The 26,667-nt window shown below is 38.7% G+C and overlaps 4 protein-coding genes across 6 annotated transcripts; 1 reads left to right on the top strand and 3 right to left on the bottom strand.

The window, feature by feature from the left end:
- Positions 1 to 277: 277 nt before the first annotated feature.
- Positions 278 to 4,430, bottom strand: s100u (S100 calcium binding protein U). Its single transcript, XM_079258315.1, has 3 exons — positions 4,300 to 4,430; positions 1,766 to 1,894; positions 278 to 1,450 (listed from the first exon to the last, which is right to left on the bottom strand). The coding sequence occupies exons 2-3, from the start codon at positions 1,883 to 1,885 to the stop codon at positions 923 to 925; spliced, it is 648 nt and encodes a 215-aa protein (XP_079114441.1). The 5' UTR covers positions 1,886 to 1,894; positions 4,300 to 4,430; the 3' UTR covers positions 278 to 922.
- A 2,564-nt stretch (positions 4,431 to 6,994) lies between these two features.
- On the bottom strand, positions 6,995 to 8,215 carry s100a11 (S100 calcium binding protein A11; the record flags this gene model as incomplete). The annotated part of the gene is made up of 2 exons (XM_079258316.1): positions 6,995 to 7,126; positions 8,087 to 8,215. The coding sequence occupies 2 exons, from the start codon at positions 8,213 to 8,215 to the stop codon at positions 6,995 to 6,997; spliced, it is 261 nt and encodes an 86-aa protein (XP_079114442.1).
- Positions 8,216 to 11,423: 3,208 nt separating this feature from the next.
- On the bottom strand, positions 11,424 to 21,945 carry pbxip1a (pre-B-cell leukemia homeobox interacting protein 1a). 3 transcript variants are annotated; one of them, XM_079258302.1, is made up of 10 exons: positions 21,521 to 21,945; positions 20,626 to 20,753; positions 19,489 to 19,573; positions 19,305 to 19,372; positions 18,331 to 18,967; positions 17,115 to 17,348; positions 15,036 to 15,079; positions 14,769 to 14,864; positions 14,449 to 14,629; positions 11,424 to 14,312 (listed from the first exon to the last, which is right to left on the bottom strand). In XM_079258302.1, the coding sequence occupies exons 2-10, from the start codon at positions 20,695 to 20,697 to the stop codon at positions 13,324 to 13,326; spliced, it is 2,406 nt and encodes an 801-aa protein (XP_079114428.1). In that variant the 5' UTR covers positions 20,698 to 20,753; positions 21,521 to 21,945; the 3' UTR covers positions 11,424 to 13,323. The 3 variants fall into 3 exon arrangements, with proteins under 3 accessions (XP_079114428.1, XP_079114427.1, XP_079114429.1); XM_079258301.1 differs by having other exon boundaries at positions 21,534 to 21,945; XM_079258303.1 differs by lacking the exon at positions 20,626 to 20,753 and having other exon boundaries at positions 21,534 to 21,596.
- A 2,002-nt stretch (positions 21,946 to 23,947) lies between these two features.
- cks1b (CDC28 protein kinase regulatory subunit 1B) lies at positions 23,948 to 25,584 on the top strand. The gene is made up of 4 exons (XM_079258317.1): positions 23,948 to 24,064; positions 24,274 to 24,341; positions 24,486 to 24,613; positions 25,096 to 25,584. The coding sequence occupies exons 2-4, from the start codon at positions 24,283 to 24,285 to the stop codon at positions 25,143 to 25,145; spliced, it is 237 nt and encodes a 78-aa protein (XP_079114443.1). The 5' UTR covers positions 23,948 to 24,064; positions 24,274 to 24,282; the 3' UTR covers positions 25,146 to 25,584.
- The last annotated feature ends 1,083 nt before the right edge of the window (positions 25,585 to 26,667 follow it).

The following is a 26,667-nucleotide window of genomic DNA, read 5'->3' as shown; positions in this document are numbered from 1 at the left end:
GAAAGCGGAGACCAGAGAGACAGAGAAAGGAAAGGGCATGAGAGCACAACAATTTTAAATTTCAGCAAAACAGTTTGTTTATTGTCATGCTAAATTAACCATAGCACCAAGATTAAGGAATGTAAGAAAAAAGTATGTATCTTTATTTATTTATATATATATATATATATATATATATATATATATATATATATATATATACATATATATATTTTTTTTTTTTTTTTAATATACTCAATAAGGAATATTTGGACATTTTCAGAGGTCCATTCTGGCTTTTTTTTTCTTTATTGTTTCCCACTTTTTTTTAAAGCTCACATAAGATGGTGTGTTTAAAAGCGGTTCCAGTCTTCTCATCTAAATCCTGGATATTCAGCTCTTAAAAGATTAAACTATTACTTGACACCACAATAACCCTGCAAGATGTACAACTGAAGCTTCACCAAGCATCCATGGCATACAACTGTGCAGAAAGTGTGTGCCACAACTGTGAAAGACACCCAGTGAAAGATGTAACTGCATAAAAGCACGGAAAGAATCTTGTCTGCAGCAGGTTGTGGAGACACTTTAGTCAAGTGTGCAGAGAAATTAAAGTTTTCACAGGGATACCGCATGCACATTATAGTGTACAAGTACACGCTATCATAGTAAGTCATCATAATGAGGTAAATGTGCTAAATAGTGGGATGCACATGCTGTACATATGAACATAGTGGTAACTGGTACGGTAATAATTCATATGTAAGAAATAGTGTTTTTTTTTCAGAGCTGTTTTATAGTGATTTAAGTTTTTATTGTACTTTAGTATTTAAAAGTTGTATATTAAAAAAGTAGTGGCTTTCCTACTTATTTTTGGCATTAATGTTATGTTCTTTGTAGGATTGTATAGTGTGATTTAGTTTGTAAGGTAATGGATTGTCCCCTATGAAGCAGCCTCCTCTTTATTCTTCTTCCCTTCCTCCTCCACAGAAACAGGCAGCTTCTCTGCATCTTCTTCCACCTTCTCTTCTCCTTTCTTCACCTCTTCTACCGCAGCTGCGACAACCACCTCCACCGTTGCTGCTGCTGCTTGCTCCTTTGCTTCCTCGAACTTTGGTTCCCCTTCTGCCTTAACCTTTACCTCTGCCTCTACCTTTGCACCTGCTGTTGCTTCCACCTTTGCTTCGCCAGTTGCGTCTGCCTTTGGTTCTTCATTTTCCTTCGGCTTTGCGCCCTCCGTTGACTCTACATTCCCCTCGGGCTTCCCGTCCTCTTTATTAGGGGTGTTTTGTGCCACTTGTCCGGATTCATTGTTCTTTGCAGACTTCTCTTCTTCAAGGCAGCGCTGATTGCTAAGTGAGCAAGCCAGGCTGCCAACTAGCTTCATGTACTCCTCAAATGCAACTCTGCCATCCTTATCGGTATCCAATTCATTGGCCATTTTGTCGATTGCCTCCTTGCTGTCTGTATCCTGGGTGAGAGACACACACCATGAGACAATCAAAAACCATTTAGAATAAATCTGCTTGAACTCTGTGAAATCACAATATATGACAATTAACCAGTTTCTTAAGAGGCTTTATTTACATCATATGATTGACAGATTTTACCTTGTCAAAATGTATGCACTCAATCACACTAGATTACACCAAAAAACATAACAGCAATTTTCACATTAAACATCTGGATAAGCAAATACTGTTCTTATGAGTCCAGTGTACGCTTCTGTGGGAAGAAATTAAATTATAAATATTACAAGGTAAAGGGACAATGAAGGTTTCCTAACCAAAAGGATGTTGCTGAGGTGGCCAGAGACCAGCTTTTGGAACTCTTTCTTTCCTAGACTTTCCTTTCCTTTACTGGACTTGAGGAAGACGGTCACCATGGACTGAATGGCAGCCTCCATGACTCCTCTCTGGGGAAAGAAACCTCACATCAGTGGTGTGATTGACAGACAGACAGACAGACAGACAGACAGATAGATAGACAGACAGATAGATAGACAGAAAGATAGATAGATAGATAGATAGATTAAAACACTGTCCTGTTTTCAAACACACTGGACAGGGACATGCAATGGAAAATGAAACAGAGGATCCCCTTGCGTCTCTGTGAGGCCTTTCGTTTCAGGTGTTGTTGAGTCCAGAGCTGCAATAAGGGAGGGACGGTGATGTGAGATAAGTGGAGAGGGTGAGAGGGAGTCTGGTTGAGAGACGAGCTGTGATGCACAATGGAAGTTCTGATCTTTGATAGGTCATCTGATCTATTGAAGCCACCGGGGAGACTGGGATTCGGATTACCTGAGGGATTACCTAGTCCCTATCTGCCATTCTCTTTCTCTTTCTTCCCGTCTGTATTTTTCTATCCTGCCATTCTCTTTTAATTGACATGCCACTGTCTCATCCAAAAGTTCGCTTTGCTACACTTTTCTTCTGTCAAGCCACTCCCTCACACACAACGAACACAACCTCTAGGCATACTACAGTGGGAATTACCTCCGTCTGGCTACTATGCATGAAAATATGCACAAATATTTGAGTCTTCCTGACTTTGACAGCAACAGTATCAAGAATATATATCTTGCACAGATAAACTACACACAATACACAGTTTATTAACAAGTCAGTAGGTGACATGTTTGCAGGAATTCCATTCATTGCTGTGTGTAGACATCACTTAGACAGGAATTTACAGGCCAGCTCTAAAAAAAATGTGCCCCAAAGTATGTAGATGATATGTTCAAGACTCGTCAGTCAGCTTGTTATTCTCATGCGGCAACACAAACACCAGGTTACACACTTATTTTTTGTAATAAGGCCCATCCTTGTCTTGCTCAAGAAAGAAGTCGATTTGTAGACACTGCATTAATATCTCAGTCACTGAAGTGCATCCCACAGCAGAGCAACTTCCATGCAAGCAATTTCCTTAAAGCTGTCACCTCAAGCATACACTCTACGACCAATTAGACTATCCGCCTGTTAGGTTCATTACACCCAGTGACAACTAGCTCTAACAGTGAGGGATCATTAAAATCTAACATTTCACTCGACCCCTTTTGGATAAAGCAGGTGACCTACTGCTGATTTCAAACCACCACCACTAGAGACACAGGTTTCCATGAAGCAGAAAGAGCCAATTTCTTCTGATTGCAAAACAGCTCTCACTGACAATCTTAGGGGACTTCTTCCTGAGCAGGTGACACACCCTCAGCAGCCTGACTACACAGGAGCCTGCACTCACATCCTAACATTTCTTCTATTCTTGGATTGACTCTTCTTTACATTCTCACATTCATTATTTGCCAGGTCAGCTGTCTTAAAGTGCCAGGATAACGTCCCAAGACGTGTCCCCGATTTAGACTAATGTATTCAACACTTTGCCCATCCCACGTCACAGCTTCGACTTATCCACTCTTGTGCGCCGTTATTAGCCCCAAACGCGCCATAAAACAACTGCGCAAATAATTAAATATACAGGCCTACAACCAAGTAGGTTTCCCGTTTCCCTCCAGAGCCCAAAGGAGACTCAGTGTTGCGTTTCCAAGCAGGCGAATGTGATACGGAATGTGCGCAGAGTAATGACAATACTACCGCTCGTGTGGCATAAAATATTAACAGAGGAACAAGTTAGGTTGTGGCTGTAAATTGCTGTGAGCAGACAAGTAGTGACCGTCTTTCACCCTGTTCTTCTGCTGCGTTTGAAGGTCCACATCTGGTCGTGGAACCGCGTGTATCACATTATCCAACTGCAGAAGCTTAAGTTTGCACTCATTATTAACACCACCGGTTTAAAGGAGTTGTCTGGGTGATACCAAGATCACATCCATAAGCCAGGCAGCCATTCTGGTGGGCCTCTTTTTTTTCTAAAGGCAAAATGTTGCTTTCTTTTTTTTTTTTTGATAAATATAAATGCGCTTTTACGCATCCGAATCCTCCGGGAGAAACTCTGTCACCTCCAGTCTGTTCAGTTTCTGAAAAGGCGTAGGATCGGAAACTTAACTACTAGTATATATAACTGGATATATCAAAAAGCTATCCAGGCTAAAATATGAGAAAGAAGAGAAAATCATACACTTACTACCAAAACCCACAACTGAAAAACAAACACTGTTGCTTTTATGAAAGTGCGACAGATTCCTGAAACTCCGCAGGACGAAATGTCATTGAATCTGTCCCGCTGTCTGACAGCAGCAAAGTTTCATGGGATGGCTCTTGCAAGAGTTCATCGAAACGTGGCAAAAAGTTTGGGCAAATAAGCCGCCTATATGGAGGACAAGCTTGAAATAGAGCAAAAAAAAAAAAGTGTTGGCATTCAACTCACCGTTTACCGTCTGCGGACAAGAGAAGTGCAAAAAATGTGCGCAACTGAGAGTTTCTGTCTTCCCCGCTTTCCTATGCTGCCAGAGTATGAAAAAAAAGTTGCCAAACAAGTAGGGCTGCAGAATCTCTTCCGTGATTTAGGTTTTTTTTTTCTGTCCTTAAAAGTCCCCCCCCCCTCACAAGTCAAAGGGCGTGTACCTGGAAGAGCGCGAGGGAGAAACGGGAATGTGTGAGCGCGACGGTAATTCGCATGAAAAAAGAGCGAAAGTGTATCAAAACCTTTTATACTTTTTTTTTTTTAAAGTGAAAAAAGCTTTGGCTCTCAGGCCAGCTGTTTCACGTCATGAGTGATTTTCTCAGTTTCACGCCAGCGAGGCTGGCTTGTGGCGTGGAGCAGCTTGATCTGCTGGGACGGGGAGACAGGGCGGGTGGGATTACTTCATCTGCACAAGATTCTGCCCTTTTCAAAAGTATCTCATTTCACTTATTAAATGAAGATAAAAGAAAAAAAAAAAAAAAAGCTAAAGTGTAGCTATGAGTCAGAATCATATAATTTACTTAGTAAAGTTTTGTGTTCAGCCCACATACTTATAGCTTGAACACTGATGTGAAATGGTTTGATCATTGATCCTGTTAGAGTAATAAGGTCGTTCTGAAGTCAAAGTTTCAGATTCAAAGTTGGGCTCAAATAAATAAATAAAAATAGTCAAACTTTGCTAGAAAAATCGGCCATCTCATAATGTTAAAATTCTTCATTGTACAATTAAACAGGAAATATTAATCTATTTGTATATCTTATATTACTGTGTTATTATCACTAATATATTAGGATGAGTTATACCTGGGTTGTCCCAACAGGCGGTTACAGGAACTGCTTGACAGTGTATTTATGTTTTATATTACACTGATTAAATTTGCTTTCAAATGTTTACTATGTAAACTACTTGAGTTCAGGTGGAACCGAAGACCCTCCACAACAGCTGAAGGTCCCTTAAGAAACTGATGAAACTGACAGAAGTGAAGAGCTGTTGTTCCTCTGCATACCCAGCATTTAGGATATTAATTAAGTAACTGCAACACTTAAAGTAGATTTAGATTTTGTGTGGTAAAACCAGTGATGTATTCCAGGGTATACGCAGGTATAAGGAGTATGTCCACTTATCTTTTAGTCAATACTGAGTATACCCACTTCTAAAGCCGCTGCTATGCTGCTTTTGCAATGACAAACAGCAGCTCAGATAAAGTTACCTATGCTACACCGGGGCAGTTTGCCATCAGCTGCATTAGCCTGAATATAGACATAATAAAGATATATATATATATATATATATATATATATATATATATATATTTATATATATATGTCTATAGGCCTGTTTCCCACCAGTCTGTGTGTCAGTACTGGTTTAGTCATTCAATAACTCTTCCTTCCTGAAACTAGAGCAGAAATGATGTGAAAATGAGCAAATTTAACTAAACGGAGTATGTCACTTTTTTGTGTTTTTCTGGACTTCTTTTTCAGCCTTGTTTTTAAGAAACAAGGGTGAAAAATTGAGAGTATACCCACCTGTTGAAGGACCACTACGCCACTGAGTACAAAAAGTCAGTTCTTAAAAATATTCCCACTATTTTTTTCTGCATTAGGTTATATCTTCTGCTGACAGTTATACCTTCGATTTGGCTGTAAAGTTGACAACAAATACTTTGGATTTTTGAGAATATTCCAGGAAAGTGTGAGTGGCATGAGGCAAAGTAGTCTTGCCAGATTCTTTAACAGGCTTGGAGTAAAATCCCTCGTCAGATTAAATCTGGACACTTGTGTTTAACTCTAGCCTCCACATTTGTTATCTGGAAGAGCTCTCAGCAGCAAACAGACAGTGTACACACTCCCCTTAATGGGTGGCATTTTCATTTTGTGGCTCATTTACCCATCATCACCACTCCCATGCGGCTACCTTAACATGGTGCGTTTTGGATACAAAGGTCACATTTACTTATCGGTTAAAAGATCTGTAATCTCAAACTCAAGTGAGCAGCACCTTTTTTTTCCACTTTAAAAAAAATGTAGCACAGGTCTATAGGCTATAAAACAGCAGGAGAGCGTGCCTGCACACATAACTCTGTCTAGACATAACAATTAATTCAGTGACCATTTCAGCTGAAATCACTTACAACAGCATGAAACAAAAAATATGACCTACCAAATATAATAGGATGTATTTGTGCCACATTTCCCATTTATACAATCTACGGAGGCCTCATTAACAGACAGTGAAGAGCAGGCTTTTGCATCATAGCTACTCAATGCTTGGTCAGTCAGCTTTGTACAGGTATTATGAAGCCCCATGGAACAAGATATGGGCTGAATAGTGCAGTTGTGGCAGCAGTAATCCCTATTGGATTACAGGCACAGAAATCAAGGCTGTACTTCACTACTGCTCAAATGTTGAAGACTGGACATCATATAATATTGTCAATGAATGACAGGAGACTGAGAACTGGTTCATAAGGGTTTAAAACAATGAAGTCTTTAATTCAAAGTTCCCTATGTTCAACAAATGGTTAACTAAGGAGTCATACATGTTGGACTGGTAGAGTGAAAAAATAATTTAAAAAGCCATTCGTTTTACAGCTGAAATAAACTGTGTAACACCCATCAAGGTGACTCAAGATCCCAGAAGATGGTGAGGTTACTACTAGTTGAAGCCTCCCTGTTTACATGCCAGTTTTCCAATCAGTTGCCAGAACTCAGAGAAGGTCAGCTCCCCGTCGTTGTTTTCATCTATTGAGCACATGAGCTGGTCGATGGCTACGGGATCGCTGGCATTCTGTGGGTGAACATGGATGACACACTCATTAATAGAGCCTTTTAAATTGCAACTTCGGCTACTGTGAAAGTCTGTCCTGCCACCTAATGGTGGAGTAAAGCAATATGTGTGCTCTCACATATTGAATTTTTATGTTAAAAAACCTTTTAAAAACCTACATTTAGTCTGCTTTTTTTTATTTATTTATAGTTGAGGCTAATCTGTGTCAGAAAATGTGGACAATAGACCATAAACATGATCCTTTACAATAGTCTTTATTAAAGTACTAAACATTACAGTGATAGCCTACTTTCTATAAAAAAAAAGGCTCATTATTGTCAAATACAACTGATTCCATTGCACAGCCAGAAACATGTAATATTACATTGTATTTCCACAGTTTCAATTAGCATGTCACAAATTGGAATAGTAAATTACTTAGCAATTACTGAGTAATTGTATTGTTGTATTGTACTATAAATGTCAAAGTATAAGTCCATTCAGCAGCTCGTTTTTCATTCATTCATTCATTTTCCAAACCGCTTAGTCCAATTCAGGGTCGCGGGGAAGCTGGAGCCTATCCCAGCAGTCTTTAGGCGAAAGGCAGGGTACACCCTGGACAGCTCACCAGTCCATCGCAGGGCACAGCTCATTTTTAAAATTTAAGTGTACTGTAAATTTTATCTTTTAGATTTGAACCAACCAATACAATGTTGAATGTTTTTTTTTGTTGTTGATGGTGTTACAAATGTATGCCAACAAACAAGCATGCAGTGGCAAAATGAAATAGGAAGATATATGTTATGTATTACAGCATACACACACACACACACACACACATGTATATATATATATATCTGTTGCATTGTAATATGTAACACACAGATAAGCTTTGAACACATAAATGTTTTACTGCCTGTTCTTCATGCAATCAACTACAATCTGTGCATACAAAGGCTGAGAAGAACTGAGGAGACGCACCTTGACGTAATTGGGCAGCTGAGAGGTCACCAGGTTTTGGAATTCATCTTTGCTCAGCGTGTTGGAAGATCCGTCATTCCCAGCATACACCTTAAACTGGGTGACAATGGTGTTGATAGCTGCTTCCATGATGGTTTATGCTGTATAGCCGAGGATTAGCAAATATATCAATGATTACATAAATAAATACACACATTAACAAACATATATTTAAAAAAAAAAGCCTAAGCTGAATGTCCCTTTATGTTAAGCTGACTTTAGGCTTTTAAAATAAAAACAGCTCCTGCTGTCTTACCTGCTGTGTCTAGATATGATGTAGTGAGCTGCAGAAGAGGTCCAGACCCTTATTCCTCTTTTCTGACCATCACCTCTCTAAATATATGTGCTTTATCTCCATCACTGCTGCACACATCAGCGGAAAACACATAACCTGCCCTCATCCTTGCCCCCATTCTACAGGCTGCCCTCATCACTGCCTCATTTCCACAACTCAGGCGACAAAAAAAAAAAAAGCACTAGCTCTCACACACAGAAACCAGGAAACTACCATGCTGACCTACAAAGGACAAGTCTGTACTGATGATTGCACAAAATCCATTTCAGTCTGTTTGCAGCGCTAGGGATTCACTGATAGCATCAGGCCAGTCTAAGCAAGGTTGTATCATGCATGTCTAAGCAGTAATTCGTTTATATGAAAACATGACTCAAATAATGACATTGAGGACAAATGCACACTGGTTCATCTGCCAAGTCCCATATGACATGTATAGAATAACATTTAAACTGCAGCAACAAATGATCTTTCTAGTTGCAATTTTCCTGTAACCTTTTTTTTCAATTATTTTATTAGGGTCATACCTTTAGACGTCAAAGACAGTGTCCTCTGTGGGGGGAAAATTAAAACACATGCCTACTGAAATGCTTCTTTGCTGACTAAATTTGTAATAGAATTTAAAGAATGACAGGCTCTCTCTGCAGTTTCATAATGACCGACTTGTTCTCGTTCATCAGCATATCTAGTCTATGACGGGTTGGCTGTCTGAATAACTCAAGCTGAAGGTGAGTTCGTGCCTCTCTGTATGTAAAATCACGCTCAGTGTTTAATCTAGGCGTAAATATTTCTGTTAGGCATCTCAGCTGTGATAATAGATGCCAGTCATGACAACAGAGAGTGAGTCAGACATTATGTTTCACACACGGCTGGTTGTCATTGTTAAATTTTCAGCACTGAAGACATTTGCATTGAGAGAACACCCACTTCTCATGCTTTTCACTGGGAAAATCCATTCTGTGAGCTTGTTAAAGTTTAGACAATTATAATGAAAAGATAAATCCCAATTGGGTTCAATTCTGAGGTTTTATTAGTCAGAAAATACACACATATGACCTGATCATAGCAGCCCTCACAACTACACTCAAACAACCTTAACTAACAAGAGCACATATGTTACACAAAGCCATTATTTATATATAAAAAATAAAAAAAAAATACTATGACAACACTCAGGAGCAGAGAAGAAGAAAATCGGTTTTATTGCTTCTATAGGGAATTAGGAAGCTAAGTAGCAGCTTGGGGCTTCTAATCAAACCAATTTGATTAAGAGATCATTAACAACAACAGCACCTCAGAAAGCAGAAGTTTTGTTTGGTTGCTGCTCTGTAGCATTCAGGTGTGTGATAACTGAATGCCTGAGAGAAGTGACATTAGAAAGCATAAAAAAAAAGCTGTTGTTACTGCACATCAATCTGGGAAAGGTGATCAGAACATTTAAAAATTGAAGACTGTAGTTAAAAAAATAGAAAAAAGAGAAAAAAAAATGTATTCACATGTTTAAAAAACCAAGAGCTACATCCGAAACTCCACAGACCTCAGTCAGCATGTTAAATGTTGAAGTTGATGACAGTACAATTAGAAACAGATCATGGCTTGTTTGGAAATGTCAGGCGAAAATGTCTTCTCATAACATGACAGCACAGCTTCGGTTTGCAAAGTTACACTCTTAAAACGGAGAGGTTAAGTCAGAATGCACAGCAATGTCCAACAAGGTGGGGAAAGCTGATGATTTGGACTTGTTTTGCAACCGCAGGACCTGGATGTCTTGTCGTCAGTGAGTCAGCCATAAACGTCTGTATGTACCAAAGTGCTTAATATGAGAGATCTTCTATCTGCTAGCTAACATTACACTGCAAAAACTCAGCCTTAAAAAGCAAACATCCAAAAATTAGGTAAATGTTGCTTAAAATAAGATAAATTTTCTGCCAACAGAACAAGAAAATTTGGCTTGTTAAGACTTTCCAAAACAAAATACTCTTAAAACGAGGAATTCTCTGGCATAAAAACTAAGAATTATCTTATCGTTAAAAAAAAAAAAAAAAAAAAAAAGCATATGTGTACTTAATTTAAGATTTTTAATCTTACTTAGATTTCAGTTTTTGCAGTGTAGGTCAAGATTGGGTCATGCAGGGAATCGAAGATCTTGTGCGCAACAACAAATTTAACAGAATGACTTGAGAAGGAAAAGAATTAAGGAGCTGCATGATTGAACAACTTGATTTAGAGGCTTTAAAAGGCCTGTGCATAAATGAATGCCTGCAAAGATTAAAGAACTACAACAGCATCGCCCATAAGAAAGTAGAAGTATGATAGCTTCATGTAGAAAATAATAACTACAAAGCATTGTTGCTAAAGGTGGTCCCACAAGCTGTTGAGTAATGGTATGCACTGGTTTTTCACGTTGCTTCTGTATTTTGGCTTAGTTTTTAATCAAACACAAAATTATGGTGTAAAATGTCATATTGTATTTACCTACTTTAATACCTGGTAAGGACCAAATTTATCACAATGTCTGGAAACATTTTATTAGATTAAAGGCAGAGTATGTAAGATTTCAGGTGATTCTTTCCACCACCAGGTGGCAAACACCAGGTCGTGAGCAAAACCACAAAACTGCTACCTCCACAAACGACCACAGGTTGGCAGTAATGAGCAAACCTCATCCCTCACCCCCCCTCCTTGCCAGCTCCAATGAGGGCAGGAATCGCTTGTGAGCTGTAGCTCAGAGCCGCTCTGCAATAAATGGGCTTATACTCACCCTACTGGTGGAAAAAAAGTACTTTTTTTTTTTACTGGTCAGAAAACATTCAAGAAGGGTCTTTGTCATTAATTAAACTTGTAATTTAATAACGCATCAAATATGGACAGACTGGAACCTACATGTTTAAAAAAAACTATCTAATTATGATTGTAGTTATTTTTTTCATTAGTTTATTTTGAAAATATTGAAAATCTTACATACTTACAAAAAAAAGGACAATTTACATATTTATTGGTGAAAAATTTATTGAATTCAACATTTACCTTCTCAGAACAAGACAATGGATGATAAGAAAAGTAAAATTTTCCAGGGATCAGTTACATCCAGATGTGAGCCAGTCCTACTTCATCAATATTCACAGAGCCCTACTGTCATCCCACAAAGACAAAAATACTTTTCAAATATCGATTAGGCTCTCATGTCCATTAAAATGATTCATGTGTTGAAATTAGTCTGCTTTCCTTCAAAACCTTTGGTCTGCAAACCCTCAGAAAACATGTTCCCTGCAACAAACAGCAGAGACTAATGAACAAAAATCAGTTCAACGCTTCATGTGTAAACTCTGTGACATTCACTCTCTGCCCTATTATCAGTATAACTAACTGAAAGTAGTGTAAACTCATCTTCTTCTAGCAGAAGCAAAAAAAAAAATAAATCAAAGATCTCTGGTCTAATCTAAGATATTCATCATGGTAAAGGCACATAAGCAGCAACAGGTAAGCTAAATTTCTGAAAAGCAATAGAAATGAAACCCATTTTTAAACATTCAGTGAACAGTAACAGTGAACAGTGAACAGTAAAGACAGAATAAATAATCATGAGACACTTCAAAGCTTCTTTTTCAATCACTGAAAAAAAGAGAAAAATCACAATATGTCTGCTTTAACTTTACATTCACTCTAAGAGTGAATCATCAAATGTGAAAGATAAAAAAAAAAACTGATTTAATCTTCACTTACATGTAATACAGGAGTACCTTTTGGACTTCGCGTTGTGCTAGTCTTTTTTTTCTACATTTCCTGATGTGCTCAACTTAGATACTTGAAAACTACAATGTAATGCAGCATCTATGTATTTCTTTGCACCCCCCCCCCAAAAAAAAACTACATCTAAATAACTAGCATGCAAGTTAGTTCATATTTATTCATTAAAAAAAAAGAGAAATGAGGAAAACAGAAGACTGGTTTGGTTGAAAACCTCATTTTGGTGGCTGAAAGGAATACTGAATAAAAGAGACTGGGAGTTACTATATAATCCCTACATTTTCACAAAGAATGCTCTGCCTTGTGCCTACTCTACAAAAATACTCGTGGTTTACAGAAAATAAATAGGGGAAAAAAAGTGAGACAAGGTGTTTTTGAAATGTGTGAGAAAAGTGCTGAAGCAGTTTAGCCGTCATTTCTCGAACTGCGGCTCGGACTCTGTTGCTTTCACTGAGCAGCGCTGCCATCCCAACGAGCCGACTCGACAAATTAGAGGTGAGCTGTAGGGTGAAAAGTTGTTTTGGCCTCTTAAACTAGCCGTCTGTTTGTTCAAATCCACTAAAAGTCAACTGCTGACAAAAAAAAACAAAAAAAAAACTGGTCTAACCTGATCTAGATTTTTATCAGAACCAGGATCTCTGAACGGTTACCAGAGGGAAGTGGTATCTCCACAAAATATCACTGACCATTTATTTTAGCTGTCATGGTAGCAGAACGGTAGTTTTTAAACAAAAAGAAAAGCTTTAACAACCCAATTAAATTAGCTTTACATGTTATATTGTATAATTTGTATGAAATTACTTGAAGTGACCGTCTCTGCAGGACCCTGCTGTTGTTGTTTGGGGCAGAAACATGCACTGTATACGACACTAAACAGCTAAGGAAACTCACATGATACATTACTGAGGGACTTCACTCCAGGAAGCATGACCTGACAGAGGTAGGTAACAACAATTAAGTCCAAAATAACAAATACAAGTGTAGCTTATAATTAGAGACTCGGAGGGACACACTTATGAGAGGCACAACCACTCTGTACCGAAAGCTACTGCGATTACAGCTCTGAAGAGGAGGAGGTGGGCAAGAAGCGTCCTATAAAAGCACCACCTGTGCTGTGTCTTCCACTCGGATTTTACTGCTTTCAACTCTGCGTTTATTCTTAAGCTGTGGCGGCAAACTTCCACAGGGCCTCTCGCTCAAACTCCTCCATCTCCTCCTCAAGGGAGTCGTCATCCTTCTGCCCTTTGCCCTCCAATACGTCCACCATGTCTTCCAGAATGTCCGCCACGTCCTCGGCAAATTCGCTGAAGAGAACCCTGTCGTGAATAAACACGCCATTTTTGAAGAACTCTGCGGTCAGCATCCTGAGCTTGTCCTTGCCCTCATTTGGGGACCCCTCAAGCTTGCTCAGGTAGCCCTCCAGAAGTTCCTCAAACTCCGACAGCTCCACTGGATAGAGCCCCTCCTTGTTGGCGCAGTCTTCCACGGAGGTGCATCCCAGCTGCGGGCGGACGTTGCGATGAAGCTTCTGCTCCTGGTCTCTCCAGAAGTCGTTGTGGTGATGCTGATGAGGCTGGCGGGACTGGTGGTGCTGGTGCTGATGATGAGGGGGGCTGTGAGAGTTTTTACCCGGCTGGCTGTGCCATGGTTTCTCCTTCCGTCTTTCCTCCCTGTCCGTTCTGCGTTCACCTTTCTTCCTCTCCCACTCGTCCTGGTGTCTCCTCCAGGCTTCTTTGTGAGAGTTTTGCTTCTGAGGCTTCCACTCCTTCTCTTCTTTGTTGTGCTTCCATCCTTTCTCTCCTCTCCACTCCTTCTTTTCCTCCCTCTTCCACTCTTCCCGCTCGCCGTTTTTGCCTTTGTTCCCTTTCCACTTTTTCTCATGCGGCTTCTGTTTCCCCCACCTTTCAACTCGTTCTGAGAGTTTCCTCTGGATCTCCTCCAAGCTGTCCTGAACTCGTTTTTTGTCGCCTCCATTCTTTTTCATTCCCTCAAGTCTTTTCTTACTCTCCTCCAAAAGAACCTTCTGTTTCTTGAGTTCAGCATTCAGTTTTATATCTACATTCGTGTCCTTGCGCCTCTCTGGTCCGGCCGCTTGACGAGAACTCTGAGCGTCTTTGTCACTGGGCTGAGAGGCTGAACCCGAAGTAGCTGGAAGAATCAAAACATAAGCAAATTAAAGCCATTTTTTCCAATATATTTGCATATAAATGAAAATTTTAATGAAAAAAACAGTACACGTAGCAGTTCTGATTTCATTTCATGGTAGGATTTCCCCACATCATACCTGTTAGCTGGCTGAGTTCAGTCACTCTGGCCCTCAGATTTTCCAGCTCTCTCTTCAGTTCAGGCAGAGACGACAGCTGCTCCTTCAAGTTTGCGTTTTCTTGCTCTAAATCAGCTTCACCCCTCTCATCACCACTCGCAGCCACCGCCTCTATCTCAGAGTCAAGTTTCTCTTTCTTTGTCTGAGACATAATAAAGTGAAATAGAGTTGTGTTACAAGGCACAAAAAAAAAAGCACTGCTTGAATAGAGATGCTGCACAGTCTGGATGATAATAAATACTTGGTGGTTTTAATTATCATCAGTAGGACTCTATGCTGACCTGAAGTTGAGCTTCTAGCTGAGTGATTTGTTGGTTTTCCTGTGCCAGTTTATCCAGTAGCTCTTTCATATCCTGCGGATCATCGCTGAGCCAGTCCTGGATCAAAAAATCATTGGCACATGAATAGAGCAAATATTTTACACATTATCTTTTTATGTTTACTGTTCATCTCCACGGTTTAAAGGAAAATGTTTTATTTAGATAGCGCTGCACGGACACATTGTGGAAACTGGAAATAAACTGGAGTGAGAGACAGTAAAGACAGACCTGGCTTTGTTCTCCATCACTCAGTTCAGAAGCGTCAAAGTCACCTATCAAACAAGAAAATGTCATGTTTACACAAGTCTGACAACAAATGTTTGTTGACACGCAGCTGCTGAGCTGTTACACAAATTTCCTCTGGTTGTGAGTTTCATTCTTTGAGTTTAGACACCAGCATGACCCCAGTACACCATTTATGGATATTTCTTTCATTTTTATAAAAAGGAATGAGTTTGTTTACAAGACAACATCGGTTACTGATGTTTCCCTGCAGCTTGAGTCCCCTAAACTTCCACAGAGTCTTTATAAAGAGCATCATCCCAAAATTCAGAATGCATTTTTATTAGCTTTTTCTGCTGCTGCTGCACAAGCTGTCAGGCCAGATTAAGCGCTTTGACAGCCAACTGAGCTGCACTGCGGACTTATCACTTCTACTGGACCTACCATAATCCAGGTCAGACAGGAAACCCGTTGACATTGTGCTGCTTCGTCAACAACATCTAAAAACGGGTATCTAAGTACTGTTGACAACAGCAAATAAAAGGGCTTATGTAACATGTCAATACAGTCATTGCTAAACAAGCAGACGTGTGATAATGACGTCAACAGCAACAACCTTAAAGCTGTTTAATCTTTGCTGCAACAGGTGCGCAAAGTTTAGATGCAGTTTTCTAAAAACCCAATCATATGATAGAGACAGACAACATTTTTAATATGGAAACCGAAAAGTCTGATTTTGTTTGAGAAAATTTGTTGCTGTAACATATTGGGAAACAGCAGACTGGAAAGTTATGTAGTGCTGGAAATGGAAGAGGAAAGAAAAAGGTTGTGAAAGATCTCACAAATTATTTGGTTATTGAAAACAGGTTGTAAAAAAATAAAAAATAAAAACAGAAACAGAAAACATCCCATAGAGCCTTAGGTTTGCAGAAGTAAAGACAAAGAGGAATCACCTCTATGCAAAACATGTATTGGTAAATAATTAATTAATATTATTGTTTGTCAACTTAAAAAGTCAGAAAAACCTCTGCATGGAGAAGAAAAAGCTGGAACTCTTCCTAAAGGGTTGTGATCTTTTGGCTTTCTAGTAACATTGTCTTACAAGAGGAAATAACCCTGAAGTAAAAATCCGAGCATGGGCTTCTAAACAGAAACAGAACCCAAAAACCATAAATGTTACCAGGTCAACAACAATCAACAATTTCAACAATCAAATTTATACATAGAAGTCATTGCTAAAGAAGTGAAAAGCCACCTGATATGTTTGAAGCACAAAATTGAGGAGCTAGCAGCCATGATAGTTTTACAATGAGTTTCTAGATGCATGCATGAGCACATGACACATTAGAGAAGTCAACATACAGTTTAGTTTACATTGTATGTGTGTGTTTGTGTGTGGTTTTTTTTTGTTTTGTTTTTTTTACACATTTTCCAAGAAAGCTTCACGTTATATCAGCAGGGCAGTGCTGAGCAGAGATATATACACTGATCTGAAGATGGATATAATGTTCAACTGAATACATGGTTGTAGGACTTGCAGATGGCTGCATGATTCAGAATACAGTATAAATTTCTCAAGTTACACCTCAGTTCTTAGCATCATCCTTGGAAAGAGTTGCACTTTCATCTTTCAGAGTTGTGTTGAGCAGTAGTTCACCAGGACTTATGGACAACTTTCAGTATCCTCTGTGCATCAGCTGCTTTTCAGTTTCATTTTAGTCTTTAGAGATAAACATTTTTTGAAAAAGCTGCTCGGATTGAGATAATTGAAAAAAAAAAAAAAAGAAAAAAAAAAAGATGTGCAGTATGCACAAACCTTGTTGTAAGACATTTCTAACATTAATATTAATGTATGAGTAAAAAAAAAAATCTGATATAGCCATTGTTGCTCCTGTGCAGCATACAGTATTTGCTGGCCAAAATAGAATAGAATAGAATAAAATAAAATAAAATAAAATAAAATAAAATAAAATAAAATAAAATAAAATAAAATAAAATAAAATAAAATAAAATAAAATACATATGCAAGTTAACTTATTTTACTTTGGGAAAATTGCTAGCTTGCTTAGCATGACAGGAACTCACCTGAAAGGAAGAGGGAACCTAAGAAGAGCAGAACCAGAGCCGCCACAATGCATTTGCTCATGGAGAACCAAGACTTCTCCTCCTTCTTTTCGGCCATCTTAAATTCTACCTCCTCTTCATCATCTTCCTCATCTGATGTTCTTGGTCTGGTAGTATCAAAGGGGGGCACATTCCTTCTCCTCAGTCCATCATCAAAGCCGCTCGTGTCACCCAATTCAAAACTGCTGGATGGCTCTGGACATAAAAGAAAAAAATGAAAAAAAAAAAAAAAAAAAAAAGAGACTGTAAAGATGAAAACAGAATTCCAAGACAGCAGAGTCTTTATGACTGATGATATTTGTGCGTGAATATAAACCACATGTATTCAAATGTGGCTCCAAGCCACTTAAATAAATCTTCTCAACATCTTTGGGGACTAAATTGTCAGTACTGTGGTTATTTCCAAGACTGTAATTATCTTCTGGCAGCCTACCTCACACACACAAAGAAAACCCAACAGAATCAAAATAAAAACATAAAAATGCAAAACACAGAAAAATGAGCAAACAGTATGTAAAAAAATCCCGGCCAATAAGACTGCACAGATTCTGGAAACAGATGACATTTTCTCACTAAAGTGCAACAACGGTAATTTCATGCTTTGGGATTTTCTTTATTTTCTCAGCAGGGTGTGGATTTCACTGACATCCTGATAAAACACGTTCCAGCTGTTAGCTTGATACAAATCTTCAGGAAGAGGCTACAGCTGCTTTTTCTTTTATTGACTACTTGACTGTATCGACTGTACTTCCCTCAACGCTGTGCTACCAACTAGTAAAAAAGCTGTGAACGGCCGCAGGACCTCTGATCTGCAGCAACAGCAAGACGTCTCATTAGCTACTGGACAAACTGGCAATGACAACCAGTCTTTTCCAAGGTAGCTAGCTGAAGAGGGTATACACCCTTTTTAGTCATTTTTAATTAACATATATAAACATTTACAAAGAATAACAAATCAGGATGTTTAATCCAATGATAATAGATGTCTGCTTGCAACTGTTTACACCTTTATGGCTGCACTGAGGATGTGAATCAGGAACAGACAGCTACTTCTTGTTACTGGTTGTTTCACTTTAAAGAACTCTGAATTCAAGCTGAGTTGAATCCATCAAGTTATATCTCTTTATCTGGGAGTACAGACTGCCTTTAAAATTCTTCAAGGTGACTGATTCCATACCTTCTTCATCTACTGTCTCATCTTGAGTCACAGGTGAACTTGCTGGCTCATATTCAACAGCAGCCTCCTCTTCCTCTGTCTCAGCTCGGCCAACTGTTTCTGGCACAGGACTTTCTTCAGCTGGAAGCTCTCTTACTAGACTCTCTGGAACTGGACTTGGAGGTTCTGTGCTGTCTGGAACCAAGCTGACATCAGCTTCACCATGAGATGGAGGATCAGTGGCTGTAAGTGTCTCCGTGTGGACGTTGACCTCGAGTTCAGCACTAAAGATGTGACTCTCCCCGGCTTGACTCGTAGGATTTGGGCCAAAATCAGCAGGCATGTCGAGCGTAGGCCCTACAGAGTCGGGCATCTCAGTCAAAGAAGGAACAGAGCAGGACTCATCGGGCTCAGCTAGGGACATTTCAACAGCTGGGATATCTAGTCCAGCTCCCAAATTTATGTTGGTGACAAAAGGCATGGCGCCCTGGTGCTCATTGTCACTTGGGGAGCTGGTAACAATATCATGGATAACTGGAGGCTGGCTTTCCATATCTGGGTCTGACGGGTCAAGAGGGTTTGGTGGAAGAGGGCTCAATCGGGTTGGACTTGAGGGGATGGGACCCTCACTTGACTCTGGGGAGGTCTCTTGACACACCTGAATGTATGCAGAAAAAGAAGAGAGTAACCAGTGTTGAAGTTCATAATGGAAGTTTTTGCCATTTTTTTTGCCAACTACTTTACCTCCAACGGATATCTAGGTCAGCTCTATTATACTTTGAGAAAACTTTAATGGAAAAGATCAGAACTTCTCAATATATACTGAAAGTACAGTAGATGTTGTCTCAAGACTGTAGCATTTTCCATGTTTTACTGAAATCTCCCCTTCTAAAACATAAACTACTGTAGTTATAACAATGAAAACGTCCAACAAGGGAATGCTTGTGCCTACATTGTTGTATCTTTAATTTGTGTTTGGTTTCCTGCATACCAACCTGATGGCCTTCTTCAGATAGGATGGTTTCGACTGGCATGTCAGCTAATTTGTACTCAGCAGCAGCTCCTGAAGCAGAACATGCAAAGGCAAAAACTAAATGTCTAAAGCTAACAAGAAGTTCAAAAACATTTTGATTCTTATCTATATCTCAAGTCTAGCCACAGATGTTGACTTCTCAATACCTGCAATTTCTTCGGAGAGACTGGGAGCATCGCCCAGACTCTCAGTTCCATCGTCCGCAGGCCCGATACTCTCAATGGCAGCTTCCTGTGGAGCAAGAAGACCAAACAAGATCAGGCTTATAACACATTATTGGTAACAATGACCTTGACATTTGCAGCACACCCAAAACAGCCATGGCATGTTAGTTCAGCCACATAAACAAAGGTCTGACATCAGGGGAATATGCCATCATCCATGGCAGCAAACAAGTCAAAAAGTTCTATTCTAATTTTTTTTCCTTTAGTTAAATCAATTTGTGATTAAATAGCAAATCATTTCTTCCTCAATATATTTTTATTATTACTTTTAATCCTGTCAGCAATTATATATGACATAACATTTTAGTGCCAGAATGTTTATTTTATGGATTTCTATTTCACTTTCTTATTAGTTAATTTCCTATGCGATGCTTCTACAAGACTCTTAAAAAAAAATGTTGCTAAAAAGAGTATCCCATCCCTAATCATAACCATATCAGGTTCAAATCGATGGTTAATCCTGCCCCTTTCAAAATCTTCCTCCAATTGTTACAAACAAGTCCATAATATCTTAAGTAACTGCTCCAATTGTGGTTTTTTTTTTTTTTTGTTCTTGGCATAATTCTGTTGTTTCAGATTAGCAGCAGATAATCTCTTATCAAACAAGATTGCAAAACCATTAGGTAACTCACAGTCCCATAGACATTTGCCTCATTAGTTGAAATGTCCTGCTAGAAAACTCTGAACTTAGATTGGCACTTGACATCATTCATAAGACCTATGCACAACAATTACCTCCAATTTCCTATGGCCAAATTTTCTTATAGTAGCAACCTCCTCTTGCAGGGCAGAAATGGGCTCAACTAAAAATGGCAAGGGTCTAGAAAACACAACAAAGTGCCTGAAATGTTCACCAAACTACCAAAGTCCCCAGATATCATTCTGATGGGATCTGGGGACAGTAAAGAATAACATGTTTGTTTTTTTTTAACCCAAACTCTACATATTTATGTCTGATTTTACAGAAAGTCACAATGAATTAAGAAACTTTTTCAGAACCTGAACTAGAATAATAACTCTTCCTTGAAATGATGTCCAGACTCTTCAGATTGACTTTACCTCTGGAGATAGGAGTGTCCAGCTGTTGGCTGAGGAGCCACTGCTGCCTGTGCTGTTGCTGCTGTCCGACATCGCCCTCTCCTGGCTCAACTTGGCACAGCACGAGACAGAACCTGCTGTATGAAATCCTGCACGTGACGACAGCAACAACGTGTCTTCATTGAACCAGCCAAACCCCCACATGCCTTGTGGTAGTCAAGAAAATGACCTAGGTGCAATAATCTGACTGCAACACAAATAGTAGCTTTGCTGCGGTGACACCAGCGCCCGCAAAATGACAAGCTGCGTGCCATTGGAAGGTTAGGGTTCACGATTATATAAACTATTGTTTGAAAAGGACACAATTATGCAATAGCGTTGCAGTTTAACAAATAACACACTGCGTACACAGGAAATAGGGCTGATTGTCGTTGATTCAAGTTATGTAACAGGATGGTGGCATCCATAATACACTGCTGCGCAGTGAAACAATAGGTTCCGTAACAAAAAAAGACAGAAATGTCTCGGTTTTATTGAACACCACTGTTACTGCTAGACAACCAGCCATTCAGAAACATGCATCCAGTCAATCTGTGCAGCAGTTCAATGGCTAAGAAGGATCAAAGCCCAGACACGAGCAGCTCATTCATCCACAAACTCCCAAACTAATACTCACTGGTCGGTAACTCTAAACGCGTTAAGGCTTTGATTTAAACATAAACAACAAAGACGTCAGGGGACTCGATTGCTGTAGCAACCAAATTCAGGCATCATTCGTGATGGTAAACAAAGGATGGTAGCCTGATCATTCCCACTCCCACTCTTCCGCGTTACCACTCAGGCCCAGCAGTTAGGAGACGCGCCACACTCATGCTAGTCTGTCTCAAATTAAATGAATATAAGACGGTTTATTCACCCCAGATGCTTACCCTCAGTCAGTCGCTGTTTATTGTCTCCCTACAGCACGTTTAGCTTTAAGTAAGGACAACAGTCTTCGTTGAACTTGGGAACTTTGGGAATTCCAATCTGCGTCACGTCGACTCAAGGCACCTCTCGTCCAATAGGATTTTAGAAAGTTCCATGGAGCGCCCGCCCCCAAATCAAGGCTGGACCAATTAGAAAGAAATGTCGTGTCGGGAAAGCGACGTTCATCCTCGTGTGATTGACGTCTGCAGGTGAACGTGGCAGGTGATGAACAGAGCTCCTTCTGGTCGGTTTATAATAATACAGCTACATGTATGACCCTGACCCCCCAAAATGCATGCTTGCACACACACACACACACACACACACATATATATATCTACACAGGAGAGAGAGAAAAAGAGAGCGAGAGACCACAAGAACCAGCCGCACACTGACACGTCTGCAGAGTTATATTTGACTGTGGGACTTACCAGAGTGGACAACCCCACTACTCCTATTGCTCCAGTGAGGACACTAATTTCATCATCTGACTCCTTCTCCTCTATTATTAGTGTGTTAAGTGTTTTGTCTGTGATAGGCACATTTCTCTACACAAAATGAAATGTAACCCTCCCTAAGAAGCATTCAGATGTTTAACATCAGCAATAAAAACATATAAAACCATTGTTTCACAGCAGCAAAATGTACTTAAAATAAGAATTAATACAGGGAAGGGCCTCCTTCAGTGCTGCATAAAATCTAAATGACCTTGTGGAGTTAGGTCCAGCAATGTACAAAAGGTTTTTTTTCGCATCCCCAGTTATCCAGAGATCATTCAAACATATTTTCTTATGACATTTGCAGCTTTTTCACTCATACTCAGTTCAGTTGTTTTACTATACATTTAACAGTTGTCTATGAATCATTCAGCTATAAAAAGGCACCTAGTGTAGACATATAACATATAAATATGGGCTGAAAATAAAATGAGAGCCATTTTCAATTAGATCTTTGAGTGCTTTGTTTGTAGCAGCCTATCACCAAAACACACAATTAGTTCTTATTTCTTCAGTTACATCCACACAAAAATGACAAAGATGACACACTTTTACACAAAATAGTTTGGCACCAACAAGATGATCCTGAAAGAGCTTTTAGCTGAACACATAGCATGTACAGCAGCATTTTCTTTTAGTTAAAGTGACTGGACATATGCAGGACAAACAACAAAAAGCTAATCTATGGTAAGCAATCACTGAAAGAGGAAGAAGAAGTAGTATTACAGTCAAATTGAATTTAATGAAAAATAAATATAATGTTTGAAAACTCCCTTTTCACCAGTAAGCATGTATCTGGTTCACTGTGTCTTGAGCTTAGTTCATTTGGCAAAACACACAAATTGCTGATGGTACAAATGGAACTTAACACCTGGAATGTGATATTTTAAATAATCATGGATGAAAAAAACAACTATGTCACTCTGCATGACAATGATTTTCTTGTAATTTTCAGATGGCTTTAATTACATAATGAAATTCAACAGGTTGTGGATTTCTTTGACCAGTAGCACCAAGATTTTCAGAACCCCAAAGGACAAGTTCAAGAGATAAAGCTAATTTGGTTAAAAAAAAAAAAGATACCAGAGTTTTTTGGAACCTTGTGTTATTACCCAATCCTCAGTCTTTTAGAAGAACAAAGTAAAGTTAAACAAAACAAACAAACAGATAAATAAATTAATAAATAAATAAAATAGCCTGCTATACTACTTATTTCAGAAATTGCACACCATTTGGGCACCTTTTTTCTGAAGTAACGGCCAGACTGTCAGAAATAGTTATTTGTGAAATTTAGTTACATTAAGACTGCTCAGCTATCTTGATATTTGCTCTGGGATTCATATCATGTTGTCATAGTGTTGTTTATATCAGGATTATCTGTGGAACAGTCTGATAATTTTTTTTTTTTTTTTTTTTTTTTACTTTATCCACATAACTAATGTTTGAAAAAGTATTCAGAGGCTTATTAAGAAGTAACCCACCTAATTCTAAAATTCTTAGAATATGCAAATACTAAAAACTTCTCCTATAAAAACAGCAGACTACTTATTATACAGTAACAGCAGGATTAATATCCCTTTTATGATTACACATACTATCGCTTATCACTTATCAGAAAAGCAGTGTTTCAGTGTTAAAGTTCATGAAGAAGTAAACCAACTATTTCACATCAAACCACAATTATTAATTTCATTAAGGATCAAGCACGGAGCACGCATGTGCGCACGAAGCTCCCTCGTCACTGCTAAACTAGCCTATCAGAAAGCCGCCCAGTAGTTACGCAATTTCCTGCAATAAAGGGAATGAACAAATACCTGATTAACGCTTCCGTCAGTTTGACCAATAGGATGAGGCCAGTTCTATTTGAACGGTGAAAAGCGGGCTCACAAACATTCGAGAGGGAAACAAAGACGGAGCAGAGGTCGAGCTCTTGTTGGACGCTAAAACTTCAATAATTCGGATTTGTTTGTACAAAACACTTTGACACCTATAAAAAGGTAATTCTAACGCTTACTTCTATCTTTAGTTCAGTAGTAAAGATATATTTTTTTGTTGTTGACATATTCATAACTTATTGTCATGACGGTTGTCGACTAACTTGAAACGGATTAGCTTAGCCACATTCTGCTAGCTGAAACTCAATACATACATGGTGTTATAATGTCCGATTCTGAACGCCTGCTAACGGTCTTGTATCCTTCGACAGGTTTCTACCATGTCTCACAAACAGATCTACTACTCGGACAAATATGACGATGACAAATACGAGTACAGGTTGGTATCGCTGTTGGTACCTAAACATTAACAGTGTTCTCTTAGCAGTTAAGGGATTTTCACAATTGCACGGAAAATAAAATGACACTATTCACGATAAATGTGTTGTATTAAACTTCGGACATAACGGTTTCTTTTAAACAGACATGTAATGCTACCCAAAGACATCGCAAAGCGCGTGCCCAAGACCCATTTGATGTCGGAGACAGAGTGGAGAAATCTTGGGGTTCAGCAAAGCCAAGGATGGGTTCATTACATGATTCATCAGCCAGGTATCAAAATCATAATAAAATGTAGTCTCCAATTTATTTCACTAAAGCATCCAGAACATCTTGATAAGGTGTCATGATTAGATTCAGGGGTGCTGTGGGTGGATAGTTTCCCTTAATAGACGGGTTTAAAAAAACAAAAAACAAAAAAAACCTCAATATCCAATAGTTTAGATCATTCCAGGCAGATGTGATTTTTTTTTTTTTTTAAATTTTTATTATTTTATTATCTATCTATTTTTTTCCTTTTTTTTTTTTCTTTTTACAATATTTAGAACTGGCTTTAGTAACCATCATTTTTTCTTAATACATTTCATTGAAATATTTTCTGTGTTAAGTAGTCAAAATTTTTTAAAGTGGATAGAAAGTTGCCTTTTTAAAATTTTAATTACAACTGAGTAAAAAAAGTTGGCTACTAATATATTCTTCACCCTTTTCTCAAAATGTTGTCCTCATCTGTATTTTCTTTTCAATTTGTCCCGCAGAGCCACACATCTTGCTGTTCCGGCGTCCTCTGCCAAATCCAAAGTCATAAGGGAGATTCTCTGGGTCCCACAAAGATCAGTCCCTCTGTTTCACACAATTCATCGCTGTAGACATCATGCTGTCAGATAACCAACCTCTTGTGTGGTAGGTGCCATGGGCTGATTGTACTGGACCTAGAGATGAACTATCACATTTATGAACAGTGAATGTGGAACGGTGTGAGTGATGAAGGGGGAAAAAAAAAAAAAAAAGATCAACCTTCAATTTTCTCTTGGCAAAAGGACTTCTGTTTGTGTTAATAGTGACACCCCATCTGCCAGAAAGATTCTATTCTTTGACTTAACCCACCTGTCCGACTTGCCAAACCTGCTTGGATATTCCAGCTTTTTAGATCGATTTGCTTTAGCTTGTGGAGAGCAAAACTTAAAAGATTTGAAGTGTTCTAAAAGTGGACCAAGCCAGACAGAACAATTTGATCCTGAATATAGTTTAAGCCTGATAAATCCCTCTGTGGATTTGAGTGACATGTTGCTGCTTTGTTTAAATGACACTGTAAATTTAACAATATCGTCGTGAAAATTTTCATCAGTCTCAGAAATAAGCCTAGATCCTGTTTTCGTAAGAGCATATGAGTTTGGCTTCCTTTTACAAGTTATGTCCTTGTTCCAGTGAGCTGCTCAGTATTTATGACATATTGCCCTTTCTGAAATAAATGATGATTTTTAAATCTGTTTGGCCTGGATTTGTACTTTCCTAAATGCTTATTATAAAGCAGGTTTATATGTAATCTTTTGTAGGGGTTTCAGTGGCAACATGAATATGCTGTTTTAGTGTAAACTGGGCTCATTAGATTAGAATGGAGGAGAAACCTGTTTCATGGGCATACAATAGAAGTGCTTCCAATGTAAAACACTGCATTGTCCGTTCCTCTGCTACAACAGAGCAAGTCGGCTGTCAGGGTTGTTAAAATGCTTTATTTGCATTATTTTGTTCATGCAGTTGTGCTTAAGTGTATTTGCACCTCCTGATTAAAGAAAAGGCGAAATTTGCAATAGTCACTCAAAGAAACTGGGAGTCAAACGTGCTAAATTATACGTTAGCAAAAAGAGATGCTTTTGAACTGTGGTTGAAAAGATTAATGCAAAATGTTACTGTCCCAGTACTTTGTCGATGAACAGTGGGCTAGAATACCTGTCAATACATTTGATTGAGAGTTGCAGAAAACGTAATTAGTGATTTGTCGTGTGTTTCTCCTGTTAAACCACAATTTAAAAAAAGCAAAGTCACTATTTTTAACCTGTTTCAACTCAATTCAGTCATAGCTGATTTTTCCCCCCCCCCTTATTTAATGGAAAGGGTGCAAATTCATTTTAGCACCACAAATTTTTTTTTTTTTCACAGAAATATTAGATGTACATTTCATTGTTGAATCCAAATGCCTTATGCTTTTTCCTGATTTTTATTTTCTTGCAAATGTATGAGTCAATATTTACAGTATCCCACAAATTGCACATTAAAAACTGCACCTCATGTTTGACACTTCCTCCCAGCTTCATAATCTGAATAGCATA

The sequence above is a fragment of the Telmatherina bonti genome, assembly GCF_933228915.1.
Source record: "Telmatherina bonti genome assembly, chromosome: 19".
In the NCBI taxonomy this organism is placed as follows: domain Eukaryota; kingdom Metazoa; phylum Chordata; class Actinopteri; order Atheriniformes; family Telmatherinidae; genus Telmatherina; species Telmatherina bonti.
The sequence above is the reverse complement of the archived record's forward strand: the minus strand, read 5'-3'. Positions and strand labels throughout refer to the sequence as shown.